Consider the following 19840-nt stretch of genomic DNA (forward strand, 5'->3'; position numbering starts at 1 on the left):
ATACTTTTCGTTCAATTCGCAAGAGGCTGAATGTATCTCACAGAAGAAAGCATCTGAGTGAGCGAAACAGCGCCCCTCTGTCTCTCTACGTGGAGGCCATCTATCTATCTGATGTCTGGTCCAAACAAGTATGACATTGTTGCTGGCATTAGCATTGAATGCAAGGGAAGCCAGCAAGCATCTGGCCTCTCTTGACAAAAAAAAGTATAACACATTTTCAAATCAGCGTTGAGTAAACTGAGCAAAATCAACTGTGAATGGTCCTGGCGCACCCCAAAAAAAGTGTTAGGGGAAGCCAGCTTGGATTTTGGCGTTACTCCTATCAAATCCCATTTTAGAGCATACATCATGGACAGAAAAATGTTGCATCTCGGGTGGCTAGCTAGCCTGGATGGTAGATAGGGATTTGGACTTGTGGTTTTACTTAATTCTCAGTACTGGCAAATGATTAGAATGGCAATTCTGATCCAACCATTAATAAATACATGGTGCCCCTGGCCTGAGAGGATGGAAGTTAAATATGTAGCTAGATGTAGAAGGTTAATGTTAACTAGATAAGGCTGGTCATGAAAGGAAGTTAGGCTAGCGAGCAAGCATTTTAGCCAGGTAGCCTAGGACAACAAAAAATAAAAGTGTCTACTGTATGACAGTGTGATAGACCGTTTTGTCAACATGAAAGAGGAGGATGGCGTTTCTCTACCAGTAAGGTGAGTCAACATGTTTTCTATTTGCACGAATGCGCACACATACACACATACAGAAATCAGAACCATGGACAGACACATGTTTAGCTTACGTTGATTGGACTAAATTGTTTTTGGTATCTTTTAGTTGTCACTGTATTAGACTAAGCGGTCAGAAGTGATTTGTTGATGTTGAAGTTGAAATGGTGCTGGAATAGTGGAGGCAGCTCCTGTTTTCTTTGCAACTTGCGGTAACTCTTTGTGGTTCTAAATCAATAGTTGTTTAGTGGTCCAAAATTTTCCAAAACATTAACTTGCTTGACCATGCTGTAGGTCATGTATCTGTCACAATATGCTTTGTGGACTTCACTGGACAGAGGTTGCTACCCGGTTTTGTGAGAAAACAAAGGTGTGGTTGAATTTATTATTATTATTGTCTCGGCCTTTAGGCCTATATATCACGGTTGCAAGACATATTAATTAACATACTATTGAGCAAACAACGCAATTACCCCAGTGATTTTACCCACGCACCGCTACTTGGTATCTAACCTGATCCATCAAATCGCGCTGTCCGTCCACATAAAACTGCATTTACCCAAAACTCTATTTTCTCTCCTCATACATCGCAAAAAACATGGTCCGTGCATTTCCCAATATATATCCCATATCCCAAGTTTAAATGTAAAATGATTATGCTAGGGTTATGTTTAGGGTCGGGACGTCCCAAGCATCCCATATAGCAATTGCCTTGCAAACATGGCGGCCTCTCAACAGGAGCAAAACAGCAGGAACGTTCCTGTTGATACATCAACATCTAATGCACATCAACAACAAGGAGAGAGGAAATCAGGGGCTATATCTTTTGGTTTTAGCAAAACTGTAAGTAAATTAAAATCTAGTCGGGATGAAGCTATCAACGCAGATGAGCGAGATTATTTAACCGGAGTCGATAGGAAAGAATTGCTAAGGTAAGCTAACGTTAGCTAGCTTCTAATGTTGGTGTCTAAATACAGTTGCATTAATACATATTGTTGCCTAGTAGTCAGCTAATAACGTTACTAGCCTGTATGTTGAATACACATGTTGCTGTCCCTTTATGTATTCGCTAGTTAGCTATGTACTTAGCCACCGGTAGGAAAGACTACTGTTAAGAAACTCTTCACCGGTAGAGTTGTAGCTACATGCCGGTAGCTACATTTCTTCTTTGGTATTATGGCGGCCCGCAAACAAATATTGGTCCATGTTACTATTCTGTAGTAGAGTAGCATTGGCTACTATTCCCTTGTATGAATTCATGACACTTTGTGAAAAAATTGCCATACCAACTAACCCTGGCTGCACCCATTAAAACATCTACACAATTCCACTAATTTGGACCTATCTGATCCTACTCAAGGCCAGCAACCTGGGAGGATGGGACACTATTGGTCAAAACATGTAACTTTTCTGCAGTAAAATGTTGTACCTATTCTCTGTGATTTTTACATTCCAATCCTGCGGTACAATTGACATCCATGGCCATTAACGCCAAAAAAACAACCTTACAGAAGCACATTCTATTCCTATCACTCTCTACTGGCCTCTGCCTACTCACAGGAATCCTCTTAGGATCCCTCACCCTGGACCAGTCTTCTTCTATACTACTCTCTTCACTGCCTTAGCATACAACACCCCCTGCACTACTCTTATCCTGGCAACCCGAACCTGCCTTTCTCTCTCTGAGCAGCTGTGATATCCAGCACCATGGGTACCCATACAGTTTACACACACAATTTTTTCCCACCAATACACATTCCTTTGTCTCATGTCCTCCTGCACACCTCTCACATTTAGAGGTTTCCCTCCTACACACTGCTTCCACATAAGCTTGACACCTAAAACACCGTAATGGATTTGGGACAAAAACACTCACGGGATAACTGGCACATCCTAACTTGACTTTATCTGGTAAAGCCTGCATCAAAACTCAAGAGTACAGACCGTGTCTTGTGTGTTTCACACCGCTCTCCCAACGGGTTTGCATCGCACCAAATGGCAGGTGTCGCAGACACCGGGAATCTTCAACTTCAGTTGATCCTCATCAACACTTAACGCCACTCCAGTTATCACTCCTTTCAACGGCGCCCTGCTCCAGAGGAAAGCAAGTCACAGTTCTTGTCCCCAGTTACGTGGTGCAGAGCGCACGCTCCTAGTGGACAGTATAAACGCATACAATTCCATTTCAAGTCACTTTCACCCACCCAACATTCCCCAACCTAACACCACATATGGATCTGCCAGAAGGCAATGATCCATTCTCTCCAAAAATCTCACTCACACTGGGCCAGAATCAACTCGGGACAAGGCTCAAACTCTGTGGTCTTCACCACACCTGCCCCCGCAGTTAATTAATCTTCTCTCGTCATGTTCAATTTCCTTCTGTAGCTCTTCTAGAAGGTATGTGTGATCCACCACTCCATATTCACTCAAGATATGTTCCACCTTTTTGTTTCTGTCCACTGTCTTCACCTTCATCAGATCTTCCAGAAGGCGTGTGCATTCCCCCATTCCATATTTACTTACAATGTGTTCCACTTTTCTCCTTTTTTTCCTGTCCATTACCCCCACCTCATAGCCACAATGTCCATCCATAGCTACATTTCTTCTTCTTTGGGTTATATAGTGAACTACATGCAAAAATGTGTATTGTCACCACCAACTGTGTGGGATGAAAATAAAATATCCTAAAAGACAAATGTGGAGTAAAAAAACTCATGCTGTCTACCTGAAAATCACTCATCGACATGCTCCATGCCTCATCTGTTAAAACGAATTATACATGTCAAATCCCTACACAGTAGGAGCCTAGGAGGACAGCACATCTTCCATCGCCAATAACCTTTGTAAATCTTCAGCTGTGAATTCCTTGAAGCTCCAGATATTTTCCTGCTGGCCCAGATACCTTCCTGCCGCAGCCACAATGATGTCCTATTTCTTTGAGTTCCTTTATACTTGAGCTGTGCAGTTTCACAGTTGCATTGAACGCCACAACATCCACTTTCTTTATGTACATCATGCCCAGTTCTCTTGGTTGACAAATAGCCCTATTCACTATGGGCATTGCTGCATCTACTATTATTTCTTCAACTTCACTTGCTCTTTGGAGATCCGATGGGCCGCCCTAACTTTTGCCTCCTCAACCTCTTTCACCCTTACAGGGCACTCCATGAACTCTATTGCAAAGTGGATGTTCTTCACTCCAATCTTCTGTATACTCCACCAGTCTGCACACACTTAAAACATGGTCAAATTCTTTACAATTCCTGCACTGTAATGGTTTGGGGACAAAAGCTCTTAATGCATACCTCAGCTTTACATGAGTAGGGAGGTGCTCATCATCAAAAAAAAACTATAGAACCGACAAATTCTAGAACCAAAAGAATTTCTTTGAGTGTGAACTGTATTAATGTACTGTATCATATGGACTGGAATTACACACATCATTCAAATGCACTTCGTTCAAAAGCAGAAGAGAACATGCAATTCTGGTTCAGCACGTGTAGCCTACAGAGTTACAAGTATTTGCGAATTTGATTTTAATTTTGAAATATAATAGGGCCTATTTGTACAGTGCGTTCGGAAAGTATTCAGACCCCTTCCTTTCCACATTTTGTTACATGACAGCCTTATTCTAAAATGGATTTAATTAATAAATCCTCATCAATACCTCATGATAAAGCAAAAACAGTTTTTAATATAAAAGTTTTTCAAATGTGTTAAAAAATAAAAACAGATACCTTATTTACAGACATATTCAGACCCTTTGCTGTGAGACTCGAAATTGAGCTCAGGTGCATCCTGTTTCCATTGATCATCCTTGAGATGTTTCTACAACTTGATTGGAGTCCACCTGTGGTAAATTCAATTCATTGGACATGATTTGGAATGGCACACACCTGTCTATATAAAGGTCCCACGGTTGTCAGTGCATGTCAGAGCAAAAACCAAGCCATGAGGTCAAAGGAATTGTCCATAGAGCTCCGAGACTGGATTGTGTCGAGGCCCAGATCTGGGGCAGGGTACCACAACATTTCTGCAGCATTGAAGGTCCCCAAGAAGGCAGTGGCCTCCTTCATTCTTAAGTGGAAGAAGTTTGGAACCACCAAGACTCTTCCTAGAGCTGGCCACCTGGCCAAACTGAGCAATCATTGGAGAAGGGCCTTGGTCAGGGAGGTGACCAAGAAACCGATGGTCACTCTGACAGAGCTCCGGAGTTCCTCTGAACTTTCCAGAAGGACAACCATCTCTGCAGCACTCCACCAGGCCTTTATGGTAGAGTGGCCAGACGGAAGCCACTCCTCAGGGCCAAAAAGGCACCTCAAGGACTCTGACCATGAGAAACAAGATTCTCTGGTCTGATGAAACCCAGATTGAACACTTTGGCCTGAATGCCAAGTGTCACGTCTGGAGGAAACCAGGCACCGCTTATCGTCTGGCCAATACCATCCCTACGGTGAAGCATGGTGGTGGCAGAATCATGCTGTGGGGATGCTTTTTCAGCGGCAGGGACTGGGAGACTAGTTGGAATCGATGGAAAGATGAAAGGAGCAGAGAGATCCTTGATGAAAACCTGCTCCAGAGCGCTCAGGACCTCAGACTGGGGTGAAGGTTCACTTTCCAACAGGACAACAATGCTAAGCACACAGCCAAGACAATGCAGGAGTGGCTTCAAGGACAAGTGTCTGGCTGGGCCACTCAAGGACATTCAGAGCCTGGACTTGAACGCGATCGAATATCTCTGGAGAGGCCTGAAAATAGCTGTGCAGCGACGCTCCCCATCCAACCTGACAGAGCTTGAGAGGATCTGCAGAGAATAATGGGAGAGCCTCCCCAAATACAGGTGTCCCAAGTTTGTAGTGTCGTACCTCAAAAGACTCGAGGCTGTAATTGCTGCCAAAGGTGCTTCAATAAAGTACAGAGTAAAGGGTCTGAATACTTATGTAAATGTGATATTTAAGTTTTTAATTTGCAAAAATGTATGAAACCAGTTTTTGCTTTGTCATTATGGGGTGTTGTGTGTAGATTTGATGAGGGGGGAAAATAACATAAATCCAATTTATAATAGAGCTGTAATGTAACAAAATGTGGAAAATGTCAAGGGGTCTGAATACTTTCTGAATGCACTGTATAATTAGTAGGCTGACTCGTGTATATACCTTTTCATTATATTTCCCCTAAAGTTATTAGCCTACCTTCCTCTATTGCTGCTTCTTTCCTTCTTCGCTTTCAACAGTTAGATGAAACAAGTTTTCTTGTCCTTACCTTCATTCTAATGACATCCTTGAATAGTATAGGACTAGAATTAGATGCAGAAGGCTTTCACTTCTCTTCACAGATTGAATGGTTATGGGTCTGTATAAATAACTGCTAAAGCCTACCGCCGTCGAGCGTCTCTTGGCTGCTGTATTTAACATCCAGCAAAAAAAAGAGCTTGCTTCCCTCTTCCAATAGTCTATTGGTATAAGTAATGGTGAAAAAACAATGTCCAGTAAGCTATTCGAGTCTAGCTTTTCCTGTATGAGACTCCAAGAGTTAAGGAGAGGCCAGCAGAGTACAGGTGCTTGCGTATTGCGCATGAGACAAAGGTTAGAAGCTTCTTATGTTTAACCCATCACAAATCAGTTAAATATAAGGCTAATACTATATTGAATGTATTACCAGAAAGAGGTAGGCTAGGACACCTACAGTGGAAGTCGGAAGTTTACATACACTTTAGCCAAATACATTTAAACTCAGTTTTTCACAATTCCTGACATTTAATCCCAGTAAAAATTCCCTGTTTTTTAGGTCAGTTAGGATCACCACTTTATTTTAAGAATGTGAAATGTCAGAATAATAGTAGAGAATTATTTATTTCGGCTTTTATTTATTTCATCACATTCCCAGTGGGTCAGACGTTTACCTACACTCAATTAGTATTTGGTAGCATTGCCTTTAAATTGTTTAAATTGGGTCAAAAGTTTCGGGCAGCCTTCCACAAGCTTCCCACAATAAGTTAGGTGAATTTTGGCCCATTCCTCCCAACAGAGGTGGTGTAACTGAGTCAGGTTTGTAGGCCTCCTTGCTCGCACACACCTTTTCAGTTCTGCTCACAAATTTTCTATAGGATTGACGTCAGGGCTTTGTGATGGCCACTCCAATACCTTGACTTTGTTGTCCTTAAGCCATTTTGCCACAACTTAGGAAGTATGCTTGGGGTCATTGTCAATTTGGAAGACCCATTTGCGACCAAGCTTTAACTTCCTGACTGATGTCTTGAGATGTTGCTTCAATATATCCACATCATTTTCCTACCTCATGATGCCATCTATTTTGTGAAGTGCACCAGTCCCTCCTGTAGTAAAGCACCCCTACAACATGATGCTGCCACCCCCTGTGCTTCACGGTTGGGATGGTGTTCTTGTGCTTGCAAGCCTCCCCCTTTTTCCTCCAAACATAACAATGGTTATGATGGCCAAACCATTCTATTTTTGTTTCATCAAACCAGAGGACATTTCTCCAAAAAGTAAGAGCTTTGTCCCCATGTGCGGTTCCAACCGTAGTCTGGCTTTTTTATGGCCGTTTTGGAGCAGTGGCTTCTTCCTTGCTGAGCAGCCTTTCAGGTCATGTCGATATAGGACTCGTTTTACTGTGGATATAGATACTTTTGTACCCGTTTCCTCCAGCATCTTCACAAGGTCCTTTGCTCTTGTTCTGGGATTGATTTGCACTTTTCACATCAAAGTACGATCATCTCTAGGAGACAGAACGCGTCTCCTTCCTGAGCGGTATGACGGCTGCGTGGTCCCATGGTGTTTATACTTGTGTACTATTGTTTGTACAGATTAATGTGGTACCTTCAGGTGTTTGGAATTTGCTCCCAATGATGAACCAGACTTGTGGAGGTCTACAATTTTTTTTTCTGAGGTCTTGGCTGATTTCTTTTGATTTTCCAATGATGTCAAGCAAAGAGACACTTAGTTTGAAGGTATGCCTTGAAATACATCCACATGTACACCTCCAATTGACTCAAATTATGTCAATTAGCCTATCAGAAGCTTCTAAAGGTATGACATAATTTTCTGGAATTTTCCAAGCTGTTTAAAGGCACAGTTAACTTAGTGTATGTAAACTTCTGACCTACTGGTGAAAGTGAGTAAGTGAAATAATCTGTATGTTAACAATTGTTGGAAAAATTACTTGTCATGCACAAAGTAGATGTCCTAACCGACTTGCCCAAACTATTGTTTGTTAACAAGAAATTTGTGGAGTGGTTGAAAAACAAGTTTTAATGACTCCAAGTGTATGTAAACTTCCAACTTGCTGTGCCTTTCCCTTTTCCTCCACCCTCTCTCCTCCATGACATGGAGACCGGTAGGTGTCTATTCGTTAGTAGGCTAACTGAAGAGTGTCCTCCCCTCCTTGACGGAACCTCTGAGAAGCAAGCAAGACATAGAAAGAATAAGGCCTTGCGATTTCTCTTCAAAATAGAGGTCCCGCAATGAAGATGGTAAAAAATAATAATGGTCGAAATTTGTAAAATGTTATTAGGAAATGTTAACAGACTTAGAATTTCATTTCAACAATATCAAAAAAGGAAAATAGTTAATAGCCTTATTATTATAATAATCAACTTTAGAAAACACATTTAAATCACATTGTTATTTAGCCCATTCACATTCACATTGCACAATGTTCAGTATGTTTTACACAAGCCATTTTTGTCCACATTCACCAGAACAACTGCCCCCTCTCATTGAACCCACAACGTTCAAGGCCGACCTCGGTACTGCAGGCATTGTTTGCAGAAAACAGAATCCCCCGTTATAGTGAAGGGGAAAATGGCAATCTTCGTGGTCCATCTTCATGTAAATAAATACATTTCTTGAAGACAATCACAGTACCAATAATTGCTTCTATTACATCAGATGTATGTCCTTGAACCAATTATTTTAAATAAGTTATAAGGAAAAGTAATAAGGATAATTGACTTTGTATCTAACGGCAGCCTGCAGTATCTTGAGATACTCAATGAGAGGGGGCAGTACTGAGCTAGCTTGCAACGTTACTTTCTGGAGTAGCTCAAACTCAAATGTATGTCTCCATAAATTTACCACATTAGACACCATCTTAACCGACTCCCTTGGCTTCAAATGCACTATTGAGTCTACACATAGGAATGAATGGTGTCACGTGATCGATGGCTTTGTCCTTTCATATAAACAGTCATTGACGTTCCCCTCTCGCGGCATCTCCTCGATTTACCTTTGCGTCCTCCTTTTGAAATGGGTCAATCTAATTGAGAAAAGGCCTGGGGATGCGTCCCAATATCTACTTTCCCCTGAAATGTGTACAATCCCTCACTACTTCCCAAAAATCTGAATTGGTGGAGCCATGGGCTCGTGGGAATTTTCACGATATCTCTTATACCAGTCATTTCCTTTCAAGTCAGTGAAGGAAAGCAAACCAGTGCACCCTTTGGGAGGAAGGAGAGATAATTGGGACATAGCTTTGCAAAGGCTAATTGTTGTCTAGTTAGTAAATTCCTTCTACCTCCTTTGTCTGTCTTAGTATCAAGCCTGTGGAGAAGCCGAAGGAGCTGATCATTCCACTCATCCAAAGGAATCGCTGGTGCAGCAGGCAGGAAAACAGAGCTGGCCAGGGGCACGGTGATGGAGGGGGGGATAAGGCCAAAACACAACCCCCCTCTCAGGAGCAGGACTCAGTGGAATCACAGGCTGTCAAAGAAATTATTGAAGGTGCATGTCTGTGTGTCAGCTTCAGTTACTACTTCAGTAGTACTCAGAAATTAGCACCTTATCCTAATGTTGTGAATCCACCGTTAATACTTGAATCACTCTTTCAATATAACATCTCTCTTTCAGAATCTCAGAGGCAGCTTGACCAGTGGAAAAATGGGGACCAAGCAGACCCCAACCTCACCATCCCCCTGCTGATGCAGAACCAGGCTCCACAGGGGTTTGAGGATGGAGACCACATCAAGGTGGACCTGCGACCAGAATCTGTAAGTATGGGGCGAGGGTCAGAGGAACCTTATCCGTTACCGTCTGGGTCTTGTTGTGTCAATAGACTGAAGTAAATTCAATGCATTTTCACAGCAAATGTTATGTGTGAAGTCAAATTAGGACGGGCAACTTTAACAGAGGGCGACTGAAAGTTGTGTCAGGTTACGAGAGAGAAGTTGATTCCAAAACAGAGATGGAAAGTTATGATAAGCATGAGTGAATGAGAGCGCGCGATGGATTAACAAGTGTGTGAAAGTCAGATCAACAGAATGTCTGCGATGACAGATGGAGGTGGACTGACCAGTTTAACTGGGACTGAAACCAGAGACTGTGTGAAAGTGCTGACCGCAGGATATTTCCACCAAACCGAACCGTGCCAACAGAGAAGTGTGTGTGTGTGTGTGCATGACACGTACTCACTTCAAATCTGACAGCGTCTTACGAACGAGATGACACTGGCTTGCCCTCCCTCTCCCTAGAGACCAACAGTCATCTTCCTTTGTGCATCTCTTCCTCATCACCCATCCGCCACCCTCTCATCACTGTCATCTCACATCTGTCTTGACTCTAGATAGTGCCTTCAGAAAGTATTCATACCCCTTGACATTTTTCCACATTACAGCCTGAATTTAAAATTGATTACATTTAAATTATTTTTTCACTGACCTACAGACAATGCCTCATAATGTCATTTCAATTATGCTTTTCAAATAAAAAAAAGGTTAAGTAATTAAAAACTGAAATGTCTTGAGTCAACTATTCAACCCCCTTTATTATGGAAAGCCTAAATAACTTCAGGAGTAAACATGTGCTTAACAAGTCACATAATGAGTTGCATGGACTCTCTCTGTGTGTGTGTGCAAAAATATTGTTTAACATTGTTTTTTTAATGACTTCCTCATCTCTGTACCCCACACATACAATTATCTGTAAGGTCCCTCAGTCAAGCAGTGAATTTCAAACACAGATTCGACCAGGAAGGTTTTCCAATGCCTTGCAAAGGGCAACTTTTGGTAGATGGTGAATATATACAGTGGGGCAAAAAAGTATTTGGTCAGCCACCAATTGTGCAAGTTCTCCCACTTAAAAAGATGAGAGAGGCCTGTAATTTTCATCATAGGTGCACTTTAACTGAGGGGGAAAAAATCCAGAAAATCACGTTGTAGGATTTTTAATGAATTTATTTGCAAATTATGGTGGAAAATAAATATTTGGTCAATAACAAAGGTTTATCTCAATACTTTGTTATATACCCTTTGTTGGCAATGACAGAGGTCAAACGTTTTCTGTAAGTCTTCACAAGGTTTTCACACACTGTTGCTGGTATTTTGGCACATTCCTCCATGCAGATCTCCTCTAGAGCAGTGATGTTTTGGGGCTGTTGCTGCGCAATACAGACTTTCAACTCCCTCCAAAGATTTTCTATGGGGTTGAGATCTGGAGACTGGCTAGGCCACTCCAGGACCTTGAAATGCTTCTTACGAAGCCACTCCTTCGTTGCCCGGACGGTGTGTTTGGTATCATTGTCATGCTGAAAGACCCAGCCACGTTTCATCTTCAATGCCCTTGCTGATGGAAGGTTTTCACTCAAAATCTCACGATACATGGCCCCATTCATTCTTTCCTTTACACGGATCAGTCGTCCTGGTCCCTTTGCAGAAAAACTGCCCCAAAGCACGATGTTTCCACCCCCATGCTTCACAGTAGGTATGGTGTTCTTTGGATGCAACTCAGCATTCTTTGTCCTCCAAACATGACGAGTTGAGTTTTTACCAAAAAGTTATATTTTGGTTTCATATGACATTCTCCCAATCTTCTTCTGGATCATCCAAATGATCTCTAGCAACCTTCAGATGGGCCTGGACATGTACTGGCTTAAGCAGGGGGACACGTCTGGCACTGCAGGATTTGAGTCCCTGGTGGCGTAGTGTGTTACTGATGGTAGGCTTTATTACTTTGTTACCAGCTCTCTGCAGGTCATTCACTAAGTCCCCCCTGTGTGGTTCTGGGATTTTTGCTCACCGTTCTTGTGATCATTTTGACCCCACTGGGTGAGATCTTGCGTGGAGCCCCAGATCGAGGGAGATTATCAGTGGTCTTGTATGTCTTCCATTTCCTAATAATTGCTCCCACAGTTGATTTCTTCAAACCAAGCTGCTTACTTATTGCAGATTCAGTCTTCCCAGCCTGGTGCAGGTCTACAATTTTGTTTCTGGTGTCCTTTGACAGCTCTTTGGTCTTGGCCATAGTGGAGTTTGGAGTGTGACTGTTGGAGGTTGTGGACAGGTGTATTTTTATACTGATAACAAGTTCAAACAGGTGCCATTAATACAGGTAACGAGTGGAGGAAAGAGGAGCCTCTTAAAGAAGTTACAGGTCTGTGAGAGCCAGAAATCTTGCTTGTTTGTAGGTGACCAAATACTTATTTTCCACCATAATTTGCAAATAAATAAATTAAAAATCCTACAATGTGATTTTCTGGATTTTCTTTTCTCATTTTGTCTGTCATAGTTGAAGTGTACCTATGATGAAAATTACAGGCCTCTCTCATCTTTTTAAGTGGGAGAACTTGCATAATTGGTGGCTGACTAAATACTTTTTTTGCCCCACTGTATATATATATTTTTAAAGCAGACATTGAACATGCCTTTGAGCATGGTGAAGTTATTAATTTCACTTTGGATGGTGCATCACTACACCAAGTCACTACAATGATACAGGCATCTTTCCCAACTACGTTTGCCAGGGAGGAAGGAAACCACTCGGGGATTTCACCATGAGGCCAATGGTGACTTTTTAAAACAGTTAGAGTTTTAATGATTTGATAGAAAACTGAGGATGGATCAACAACATTGAAGTTACTCCACAATACTAACCTAATTGACAGTGAAAAGAAGGAAGCCTGTAGCGTATTAAACTATTCCAAAACATGCATCGTGTTTGCAAAAAGGTACTAAATTAATACGGCCAAAAATGTGGCAAAGCAATTAACTTTTTGTTCTGAAAACAAAGTGTTGTGTTTGGGGCAAATACAACACATTCTTGCTCACACTCTTGCTGCTGGTGAGTCTGATCTACCTCTACGCAGACGACACCATTCTGTATACTTCTTGCCCTTCTTTGGACACTGTGTTAACAACCCTCCAGGCGAGCTTCAATGCCATTACAACTCTCCTTCCGTGGCCTCCAATTGCTCTTAAATACAAGTAAAACTAAATGCATGCTCTTCAACCGATCGCTGCCTGCACCTGCCCGCCTGTCCAACATCACTACTCTGGACGGCTCTGACTTAGAATACGTGGACAACTACAAATACCTAGGTGTCTGGTTAGACTGTAAACTCTCCTTCCAGGCTCACATCAAAATCTCCAATCCAAAGTTAAATCTAGAATTGGCTTTCTATTCCGCAACAAAGCATCCTTCACTCATGCTGCCAAACATACCCTTGTAAAACTGACCATCCTACCAATCCTCGACTTCGGCGATGTAATTTACAAAATACCCTACTCAACAAATTGGATGCAGTCTATCACAGTGCCATCCGTTTTGTCACCAAAGCCCCATATACTACCCACCACTGCGACCTGTATGCTCTCGTTGGCTGGCCCTCACTTCATACTCGTCGCCAAACCCACTGGCTCCAGGTCATCTATAAGACCCCTTTAGGTAAAGTCCCCCATTATCTCAGCTCACTGGTCACTATAGCAGCACCCACCTGTAGTATGCACTCCAGCAGGTATATCTCTCTGGTCACCCCCAAAACCAATTCTTCCTTTGGCCACCTCTCCTTCCATTTCTCTGCTGCCAATGACTGGAACAAACTACAAAAATCTCTGAAACTCAAAGCAGCTCACAGATTACTGCACCTATACATAGCCCATCTATAATTTAGCCCAAAACAACTACCTCTACCAACTACTATACATAGCCCATCTATAATTTAGCCCAAAACAACTACCACTACCAACTACTTCTACTTTGCAAATTCTTCCACTGCAAATCAAGCATTTCAGTGTTTTACTTGCTATATTGTATTTACTTTGCCACCATGGCCTTTTTTTGCCTTCACCTCCCTTATCTCACCTCATTTGCTCACATTGTATATAGACTTATTTTTCTACTGTATTATTGACTGTATGTTTAGTTTATTCCATGTGTAACTCTGTGTTGTTGTATATGTCGAACTGCTTTGCTTTACCTTGGCCAGGTCGCAATTGTAAATGAGAACTTGTTCTCAACTTGCCTACCTGGTTAAATAAAGGTGAAATAATAAAAAATAATAAAACATTACTGAGTACCACTCTACATATTTTCAAGCATAAGTGGTGGCTGCATCATGTTATGGGTATGCTTGTAATCACTAAGGACTGGGGAGTTTTTCAAGACAAAAAATAAACTAAGGGAGCTAAGCACAGAAAAAAATCCTAGAGGAAAACCTCGTTCAGTCTGCTTTCCACCAGACTGTGGGAAATGAATTCTACAAAGTATTGACTGGGGGTGTGAATACTTATGTAAATGAGATATTTCAGTATTTCATTTTCTAAAAGTCACTTTATCATTATGGGTTATTGTGTGTAGATGAGAATTATTCTTTATTTATTTTGAATGCAGGCTGTAACACAACAATGTGGAATAAGTCAAGCGGTATGAATACTTTCTGAATGTATTTGTATTAGGGAGGGGCTGAGGAGCTGGCTCATTCCACCTCTATGCTTCTCCCACTATTGTGTGATCCTAGCTTCCCCTAGAGCAGACAGAGCCCATAAGGGAGCTAGTGAGGAGCATGGCACTGGGACAGACAGCACCCACAATAATGACAGCGGCATGTCTCTACACTGCTGTGATGTGGTTGGTGACCTCAGTCAACTTGGTCTGACTGAGTCTGTCAGCCTAGAGCCAAAGGATTGTATAACAACAACATTGGAATCAGCTATTTCTGTCTGTGTATGGAGTCCGGACATGCACAAGCATCTGTCAGTCTATAGAAACACTATCTGGCAGGCTGACACAAGTGACAATCAGATGTACAGCGCATTAGACTGTACCAGTAGGTGTGTAAAGAGTGATGTCTGTTTTTCTCACTATCTGAGACTGCATATAGAATGTGACGTGTGTCTTCAGTCCACAGAGGCAGACTATGACAGTGTTCCCGTGGAGGTGTACGGGTTAGCCATGCTGAAGGGGATGGGCTGGAAGGCCGGAGAGGGCATCGGGCGGACCTTCAAACAGTGCGTATTCTCTCTCATAGTCAGTCTTCATCCCCAATATCCGTGTTATTTTTAATGCCTTTAAAATATCTGGTTTGCTATGTCTGCTTTATTTATAATGCCAATATTATCCACTCTTGTTGCATCAGGTTTTTGGCATCGGACTTGTATTACAGAAAATAAGTAATGACATAAGATGATTATGCTGTTTTCCCCAGAGTACAGTAAATAATGTAGTTTTAGTAATGCAATCTTACTGTGGTTGGCCACTGTTGTTTTTAATCTTCAAGCCCATCTGTTTGCTAGGCTGCAAATATAAACCCATTGACTCATAGATATAGGGGTCGACCTCATCCCATTTACTTCCTAGTTCACTCCCACCCAGGGTTGACAGTAAGCCGGAACGGTCCGGTACGAAGTCCCAGCAAAGCAAATAGTGTGGGGTACGCAATACCGGTAAAACATGAGCCTATCACGTTCATATAATACACAGATTCCATGAAAACTGTAGGCTATTACACTTTATCATGACCGCATGGAAAATGATCTAATTGACTTGTGTAGGCCTAATGAATGGGCAATTGTCAATGTCATTCATAACACTTTTTGGTGTTTTGTAAGTGATGTCTCTCTACTTTTAGGCCTATCAAATGGCACTGTATGGATGCAGGAATTATTTTAGAGGGGAGTAGCCTAATAGTTGGAATAGGAACTGAAGTCTGGACACTGACTGTAGGCCTCACATGTAGCCTATTATAATGTTAACTTCTGCTGAATGAAGTGTTCCTCGCAGTAAAATTACAGAACAAATCTACATTTTTTCTCGGGAATAGGAGTAGAGAAATAGGATTCCTTTCAGCATCTTGAAAGAATGAAAATATGCGTTTAGGAACCTGTTGTGTAGCCTAAACGAGCCATTTCTTTCAGCAACTTTAAAGCTGACAGTTTCATTTTCAACCACATAAAATATGCATCCAAGATGAACTGAAATACTATCAGAAACATGTTGGATCGTTTTCAAAGCTTTTGATTTCCTTGAAACCGGCAAACTGGCATCATTTGGAAATCTCCATTGTCCCTAAATCCTCGCTCCGTGAGAGAAGCAGGAATGAAAGAACTTTACCGATGTCAACTAGATTGTTGATGATGCATTGATCATTCTTTCGATTTATGACATTGTTCTGGGGAGCAAGGCTTTATTTAGAATTCTAGACAAGCATCAAGTAATGACAGAAGAGAAGCTGCATGTAGGCTATCTAATTATAGACAAGTTGACTAACAAAATGTTGGAAATTATAATCAGAAAAATATCTGAATGAGGCTGAAAAACCACTGTCCTTGAATAACATGCACATGTAGACTACATGAGCCTTTTTGAAGTAATTGTTTGACAATCAGATTAATGCATGACCGGTTGTGTTTATGCCATGTGAAAAGGTAGGCTAATACATTTTAAAAGTTAAAGGACAAATCTTGACTTAGGCCCATAGAGATGCTATGAAATGAATACAGATTCCATATGTCATTCAATGATTAAGCCCATAAAAATAAAAAAGTAGATTTTAAAAAGCTCATTCACACACAGGAGGGATCCCGTACCTGGAAGAATCTACTTTCACCCTGCTTCCACCTAATATCTCTCTCTCTCTCTCCCCTCTCGCTCTAGGGATGTGAAGCCCATAGAGCATCAGCTGAGGCCGAAGGGTCTGGGTCTGGGAGCTGACCGCTCTGCTATACGGGACCTGGAGCCCAGCGGGCCCCGGAGGCCTCCCAAGCCAGGTGATGAGCGGAAGGAGGAGACCCTGGTCCTGGGGCCTGGAGGCCATGTGCTGGTGGAGTCTGGGGCACACAAGGACCTGTACGGGAAGGTGAGATATCTGGCTTTGTTTGTCTGGACTCTGGAACTACAGAAAGCAACAGCAATCTCCTGAGAACATAACACTGTGGCATATCACTATCTCGTAGGCCATCTTAGGCGTCATATAGTTGTTGTTTCAGAGCAAGACAATTAGCTTTACTTTGCTCACATGTAACTGTCTCTCTACTTGTGCCTTTGCACACTGATGGACTGTTTTGTCTCCCCCTCCTCGCAACACCCCTCCTATTGCCCCAACATTCCTATGTTACAGATTGAAGGAGTTGATCCGGACAATGCACGAGTAGTGGTCAAGCTTGCGATTGGTAGCAAGACTGTGACAATCAGTCAATATGCACTGAAACTGGTTGACCGCACAGAATATGACAAAAACGGCAAAGACCTCAGTAAGTCTATCCTACCACCATGTGATTGCTCTCTGAAATGACATTGAACCTGTTTACCGTAAAATATTGGAATCATTTAGTTGAGCAAACCGATGTCATACAGGGTCATGGAAATGTTCTTTCCATGACTATTTCCAATATTGTTGTCTTGGCAATACTGAGACACCCACTCACTACATGGATGGAAGGTTCTAGACCAGAACAAGGGGAAAAAAACAGCCGAAGGGCAGACTGGTCTGTTGTTGAGTGATGAGCTGGGCTGATTCCACAGGCTCTCTCTCTCTCTCCTTTAGCTAAGTGACATTTGAGCCTCTGTGTGAAAAGGAGCCATATGGCCTTTTACCATTCCAACCCAAAACAGCCATGCTGTCACTGCTCTTATTGTCAGTAATCAGAAGGACCCGTTTCTGGAGTGGAGGGAGGTTCACACATAAGCAATGGCCGTCAAATATACACTGGTACCGTTGTTTGTGAACAGGCAAATTGTACTGCTCTCATGTGGCTTATTTGTTATTGCTGAATAGGTCAATATGTATCGGCACTACCATAGCAATAATGCAGATGAGACTGCTTGATCATTGTGATGAAACTGTTTAATGGAGCCCCCTTGGACTGTTTGTGACGTTGCAATTGTAACACTATCTTTCTACCAATCAGGTCGCCTCAGCAGGGCCCACAAAGAGAAGGAGAAAGAGAAGGAGCAGCAGAGACGGGAGGAGAAAGAGAGGAGGAGTAATAAGGAAGAGGAGAGGAAGAAAAGTAGATCTTCTGAGAGGGACAGGGATGGAGGGAAGGACCAGAGAAAAAGGAAACACCGGGATTCTAGTCAGGACAGGTAGAGGATCCTGAAAATATGGGCTGAGGTTGGAAGTGTTGGATTCATAAAAAAATGTCAAAAATTAAATACAAGAGGTTAACTAATGACTTGGATTATTCATGTTTATGTTGGATTATCGTAATCCTTCATAAATTCTCAATCTAAAGCAATTATTTACTCATACCATTTAATTTGATAACACATAATGAAATGATTTGAGACTAAATAATTGCTTCAAATAGATTTTTTTTGTTTATCACCTTTTCCCTTCTCTCCTTAGAGAGAAGCCCCAGGCAAAGCTACCTCCTGCTGCCCCCTCATGGCTCCAGAGGGACCTGAAAGTTCGCTTTGTAGATAAAGCCTTCAAAGGGGGAAAATACTACAATTCAAAGGTATTAACACTAGGGGCACTGGTACACAATTCATTGCCTGTTGACACTTTACAGCCCACTACAGTTCTGTGTTGTTGATCTTCAGAATCAGTTTAATGAATGTCCTATGCTGTTTTTTGAAGATGCGAATAGAGGATGTCTTGTCGCCAAACATCTGTGTGTGTCGTACTGAGGAGGGCAGATTCTTAGATGGTGAGTTCAAGGTTTACTGCTGAATTACATTCTACCTACAACCCATATTATTTTAACTGGTGTTCCCTGGCGGTTTCCTTCAATGATGCCCTTATGTCTTCATGATAACATAGATGTGAAACAGACGATGCTGGAGACCATTGTGCCAAAGACTGACTCTGAGGACATCATGGTTGTACTTGGCGAACACAGGGGGCAGGTGAGTGAGTGGATGGGTTCATCGTTATCACTTTGCCTGTAAAATATCCATGCGGATATGTTTCATTACTGATTGGATTGAAGCAGTACAAAATGTAAAATATTGGACATGGTGTGTTCCAGGTAGGTCGTATTCTCCAGAGGGACCGAGACCGGAGCAGAGCCATGGTGCAGCTGGACAGATATGAGGAGAAAGTCTTCACCCTGGACTATGACTCCATCTGCCATTACGTAGGAGGGGGAGATCACTGACACCCTCTGCTTTTACCATATAACTAGTGATGTACTGTTAAAATATTGGTGGGGGGAATAAAGTAACTCTCCCTATACGTTCAATGCATTTTTCCCACATTAGGTGGGTAAACGCTTGCGCAAAATAAAAAGTTGCGTAAACCGCAAGAGCGTTTATCCTCCACTTCAACACTGATCTCAACTTGCCCCAAACATATGTCGTTTTCATTTTACAAAGTTTGGTCATAAAATGCAAGAGTGTGTATGTACAGTGAGTAACTTTTGTCAGTGTATCTTTGTAATAAAATCACGTCAACAGCAAAACCATTTTGTCCTTTGTCCTGACTCAAGTGGCAAATTTACAACAGTAATGGTATAATCATGCTGTTGGCAATAAACACAGTTGAAGTTTACCTCATTTTTCAACCACTCCACAAATTTCTTGTTAACAAACTATAGTTTTGCCAAGTCAGTCAGGACATCTACTTTGTGCATGACAAGTCATTTTTCCAACAATTGTTGAGACAGATTTTCACTATATCACAATTCCAGTGGGTCAGAAGTTTACATACACTAAGTTGACTGAAGACCTCAGTCTGGATCAGATGGTGTCAAGCGTGTGTGGCGGCAACCAGGTGAGGAGTACAAAGACAAGTGTCTTGTCTACAGTCAAGCATGGTGGTGGGAGTGTCATGGTCTGGGGCTGCATGAGTGCTGCCGGGACTGGGGAGCTACAGTTCATTGAGGGGACCATGAATGCCAACATGTACTGTGACATACTGAAGCAGAGCATGATTCCCCTCCCTTCGGA

General features: G+C 42.1%; 1 protein-coding gene across 1 annotated transcript; it reads left to right on the top strand.

The window, feature by feature from the left end:
- Positions 1 to 1419: 1419 nt before the first annotated feature.
- Positions 1420 to 19353, top strand: LOC118359890 (G-patch domain and KOW motifs-containing protein-like). The gene is made up of 11 exons (XM_035738781.1): positions 1420 to 1654; positions 9276 to 9463; positions 9590 to 9729; positions 14852 to 14958; positions 16604 to 16805; positions 17067 to 17199; positions 17857 to 18034; positions 18297 to 18408; positions 18531 to 18600; positions 18714 to 18799; positions 18922 to 19353. Exons 1-11 carry the CDS (start codon positions 1443 to 1445, stop codon positions 19048 to 19050), a joined length of 1557 nt encoding a protein of 518 aa, XP_035594674.1. The 5' UTR covers positions 1420 to 1442; the 3' UTR covers positions 19051 to 19353.
- The last annotated feature ends 487 nt before the right edge of the window (positions 19354 to 19840 follow it).

The sequence above is a fragment of the Oncorhynchus keta genome, chromosome 27 (genome assembly GCF_023373465.1).
Source record: "Oncorhynchus keta strain PuntledgeMale-10-30-2019 chromosome 27, Oket_V2, whole genome shotgun sequence".
NCBI classification, from domain to species: domain Eukaryota; kingdom Metazoa; phylum Chordata; class Actinopteri; order Salmoniformes; family Salmonidae; genus Oncorhynchus; species Oncorhynchus keta.

Coding starts and splice junctions, on each gene's coding strand:
- LOC118359890 (XM_035738781.1), top strand. CDS start 1,443: ATGGCGGCCTCTCAACAGGAGCAAAACAGCAGGAACGTTCCTGTTGAT. Junction 18,035..18,296: donor CGGGATTCTAGTCAGGACAG/GTAGAGGATCCT, acceptor TTCTCTCCTTAG/AGAGAAGCCCCAGGCAAAGC. Junction 18,601..18,713: donor GGAGGGCAGATTCTTAGATG/GTGAGTTCAAGG, acceptor ATGATAACATAG/ATGTGAAACAGACGATGCTG.